The 4068-nt window shown below is 39.3% G+C and overlaps 2 protein-coding genes across 2 annotated transcripts; both read right to left on the bottom strand.

Annotated features, from left to right (window-relative positions):
• Nucleotides 1-54: 54 nt before the first annotated feature.
• Nucleotides 55-993, bottom strand: LOC112467660 (the record flags this gene model as incomplete). Its single annotated transcript, XM_025036361.1, has 3 exons — nt 981-993; nt 388-505; nt 55-287 (listed from the first exon to the last, which is right to left on the bottom strand). Coding segments are annotated over exons 2-3 (351 nt in total), but the record flags the coding sequence as incomplete, so codon positions are not given.
• Nucleotides 994-1863: 870 nt separating this feature from the next.
• On the bottom strand, nt 1864-3978 carry LOC112467659 (serine-rich adhesin for platelets-like). Its single transcript, XM_025036360.1, has 3 exons — nt 3727-3978; nt 3278-3601; nt 1864-3182 (listed from the first exon to the last, which is right to left on the bottom strand). Exons 1-3 carry the CDS (start codon nt 3951-3953, stop codon nt 2933-2935), a joined length of 801 nt encoding a protein of 266 aa, XP_024892128.1. The 5' UTR covers nt 3954-3978; the 3' UTR covers nt 1864-2932.
• Nucleotides 3979-4068: the final 90 nt, after the last annotated feature.

Below are 4068 nucleotides of genomic sequence, written 5' to 3'. Positions count from 1 at the left end.
TAAACGTCTAAGTTTAACTTTTTCTTTCTCTAAGTTTAAACGGGAGACTTCCACCATATTCTCCATCATCTCGGTGGCCTTCGTCATTACTTTATCCAGCACCTGCATCGAATTGTCCATTTTTTCGACCAATTTTTTTTGCTTTTCATATAATATTTTGGTTCCAATTGGCAATACTGGACGGTTCTCTTCCCATGCTTTGGTCACATCTATATTCTCTCTGACTTTAGGCAAGTTCTTTTTCGGGATTGCACCTCTTCTTTCCATCTCCTTTTTATCTTTTGCTTCTATACGAAATTTTGAAATTACTATTTTTATTTTCTCTGAATGCATATATATATTATTCTTCTGGACTACTTTATTTTCAAAAAAAAAATACTCTCTTACCTCTATCTTTTCTTACTGTCTCCTCGTTTTTATCTTTTGCTTCTCTATCTATTACCGTGATAAAGCTGCTATCGCTGTCGTAGTCGACCAGCGCATCTTGGCCTTCTTCTTCTTCCATCTATATCGGGATTTAAATATCAACTGAACATTAGCATTCCTCTTTTGACAAGATAAACCAACATTCGTATTGACAAATAATAATTTACAATTTCTATCACTAGATCTCTTTCAGCGATAAAAATTTAATGCTTATGAGGCTATATAGAACGCACTGCAATTCACAATAACCCCAAAGCGAGAAAACCACGCGCCTCTGCAGGGCTATCCGCACGCGCACACCACTGTCCGTTGCAATCCCCAGCACTGCTGAAAAGATCTATGGGAGCTCGGGTTGATCACGCACACGCACGGGGCCCATACAAATTTACGCGGCTTCCCTAAACAGTAATCAAGCTACACCGCACAGCAAGTCATGCTCAATTACCGACCCGATACATATCGATTTCAAAAAAAATAAACTCATATAGAGTCATATGGAGTTTTTATACATACGCATACATTTACATGTATCGCAATCTAGCCATCTAGCATACGCATACATTTACATGTATCGTAATCTAGCCATCTAGCATCGATGCCATGTTGTTAGTCGAAATCGATTATGTGTTTGTGCGCGCTCAGCAACAAGTTCTGCGCGCCAAAAACAATGACTCTCGCCGTCTACGATCGGACTTCCGCGCGCCAAAAATTCCGCGCGCCAAAAGAAATGACTCTCGCCGTTCACGATCGGACTTGCACGCGCACGTCGCCGACTTGCTACCAAGCGGCATTTTTCTATCTCTTTTTCCTTCATTATTCTCTACTTCTTTATTACACTTTACACATCTATTCTCTAATTCTCTTATTACCATTAATACCTCTGTTTTTATTTCTCGAAAAAAATGGCAAAAACATCTATCTCCTTGTAACAATATTTATCGAACGAACATTCTTATTAACTGAGAATTCTCTCGTTTTGCTCGTCAGCAACGAGGAATATTGTTTACTCATCCTCTAATCTTCTAAATGCTTCTATCTCTTTCTATGCCCTTCGCCGGCGTCTCACACACTTCGTATATACACTTTCGTGCTATGTTCCTCACGCAGGGGAATCGTGCCCTGGGCCCATAACCTATTGGAAATATAATCAGGGACGACTTGAAATGTGGTGAGATGAGCAGGGAACACAACAATCTTGGTCTTTGTACACTCTGAATACTGTCTTTATTATATATAAGTATATCACACTCTGTAACTTAAACCGTAATCGACACGTCTGAACACGACGGTGATCGAGGCTCTTGTGAGCACCACTGATGCCCGCACGCACGCGTGGCGCGCCGAGTCGCGCCGCCAACCGGGGGCTGCCCTCTAGAAGGGCGGGAACTTATTGCTCGTTCAAAGTCTTCTCCCAACAAAAACATTTAAAAAACACTCTTTATCGTATACATAATTTTATTTGCGTAATATTTCAATATTGGAATTTCCTACATTTCACAACATTATCGTAACAGGATTGTGACATGTCAGCAATTTGGTCCGACCATTTTCATCATACACGTATTTAAAGGGCTGGCTCTTTCGTCGCAAACGATATAATATTGACAAAAGACAAAAAATTGTTGCGAATTTAAAACTTCCAATTAAATTGATTGATCGATCATGCTTATAATTAGCCACTGTATTTCTTGGCAAATACAACAACAATCGCTGTGATAACAATAAAACGTAACAATAGAAGAAACTTTCGGAATACAAACAATAACGTTTCTCTATTATTTTATAGTTCGATTTAAACCGAATATTTTAAAATTACATTCTAAAACATGAAAATCTTACATTTTAAAATTCAAAGCCTTTAAAACCCATCTATACTTTTTTCTAGTAATATACTTATAAACTTCAAATGCAATTGTTTCTAATAATTTAATTCCTTTTTATACAATTATATATATATATAATTCTCTTTAACTTATTCAATATTCAATTCCTACATCATGGATCTACACTTATTGTTAGAATTTCTGGATTCTGGAGTACAATATAATTTTTACTGAAGAATTCCTGACGTAAAACATTATCGATATAAAAAAAGAATTTAAAAAAATCTAGAAATTATATGTTATTTCTAGTATTTTACAAGATATCTGATATTGTTTTCTAAATTATTTTCAGCATAGTCCATAATCTTGAAAAAGATAAAATCACGATTATATATCTCTTGAAACAACAAGTTTCGAGAATACGTATCATTCAGTTATTCTCTTAAACATTCCAGGATCCCTAAATCCATATATAAATTCACTTGCATCTCTTATTAAAAAAGAAATGCAACCCTCGGCAGTTTCAACACTTTCCGATGAAAAGAATTCAACCAGTTCGCAAAGACCTTGCTTCATTTCGAATTAAGAACTGGATTTTTTCGCAGAGGTTGTTTTGGAAGAGGGAGGAGGACGGGATAAATGTATTTTTGTCGAGTCTTTGTCTCGCAATCAGTACAAATAGTTCATTGCGGTTCATCAGTCTTGCTTGTTCCTGAGGAACGGTTACTCCTCGATTTCCGTCCGAGTAGTCTACGGAAGGAGGAAGTCCATCTTGAGCGGGTAAGCCCGTCTCTTCCACTCGCGCCCTGATCGTTGATTTCGTTGCTGTCTAACGACTCGCTAACATTTCTGCTCTTGCCACTGCTACTACTGGTACTGCTGGCAACGTTGTCGAAACATCGCGATCTACGATCCCCTATCTCTGAGGAAAACCTAAACAAACAATATAAATATAAAAAACCAGGTGTGACCGAACTTTCATTATCGTCATCATCATTATTGTAATATTTGTTTTTAACTGAACAAACCCTGAATCCGAAGAAAAGGCTCTGGCTGTATGCGGGACGCTAGAAGTGGCCGACGAAAGGGATGGCTCGGCTATCGGAGTACTCGGATATGCATCATCGTCGTAAGCGCTGTTGCTGCTGCTAGTACTGCTACTGCAGCTACGGCTGTTAGTACTGCCGTTGCTGCTACTATCGGCACTGGAGTCGTCAATGTAAGAAATTTCCCGATCAGCAATAGACGATTCGATTTGTGGAATGCGAGACGAGCAGGCCGACGACACGGTAGGTCGTAACCAATTACGAAGATCTTGTAAGGGCGTTTGAAGGCACTGCAAAAGATTCCCACTGCAAAGAGCAAAGTTTCTGCGCTTAAAATAACATTTGCTACTTAATACGTTCGTCTTCAGACGCTGAATATGAGCGCATTAAGATCCTCGTTTTTCGCCGATAAAAATTTTGATATTACCCACTTGTCACGATAATTGTCAATGTTGGCGAAGGTGCGTCTAGCGTATATGCAGATGGAACATCGGCGACGATTCCGGCAAGACGTCGCGTGAAACGTCGCGGCACTCAAATGACGCGTCGCGTGTTTTAATGCAATAGTCTCTCTCGTTAATGCCGCAACGCCTTCTTCCCGACGGCGTCGCTCCGCTCCTAATTCGTCCTGTTCCACCCTCAGTCTCTGCCGCAGCATCTCATTCTAGAGGAAACAATAAAAAAAAAACCAATTTTTGATAAATGTTGCATATTATATGTCGAAAGACAGAGGCGCGTACGAGAAAAGCAAACCATTCGCGAATTCCAGAGAT

This window comes from Temnothorax curvispinosus, unplaced genomic scaffold (genome assembly GCF_003070985.1).
Source record: "Temnothorax curvispinosus isolate PA1 unplaced genomic scaffold, ASM307098v1 QBEX01017738.1, whole genome shotgun sequence".
Taxonomy (NCBI): Eukaryota; Metazoa; Arthropoda; class Insecta; order Hymenoptera; family Formicidae; genus Temnothorax; species Temnothorax curvispinosus.
Note: the sequence above shows the minus strand (reverse complement) of the source record. Positions and strands in the feature narration are given on the sequence as shown.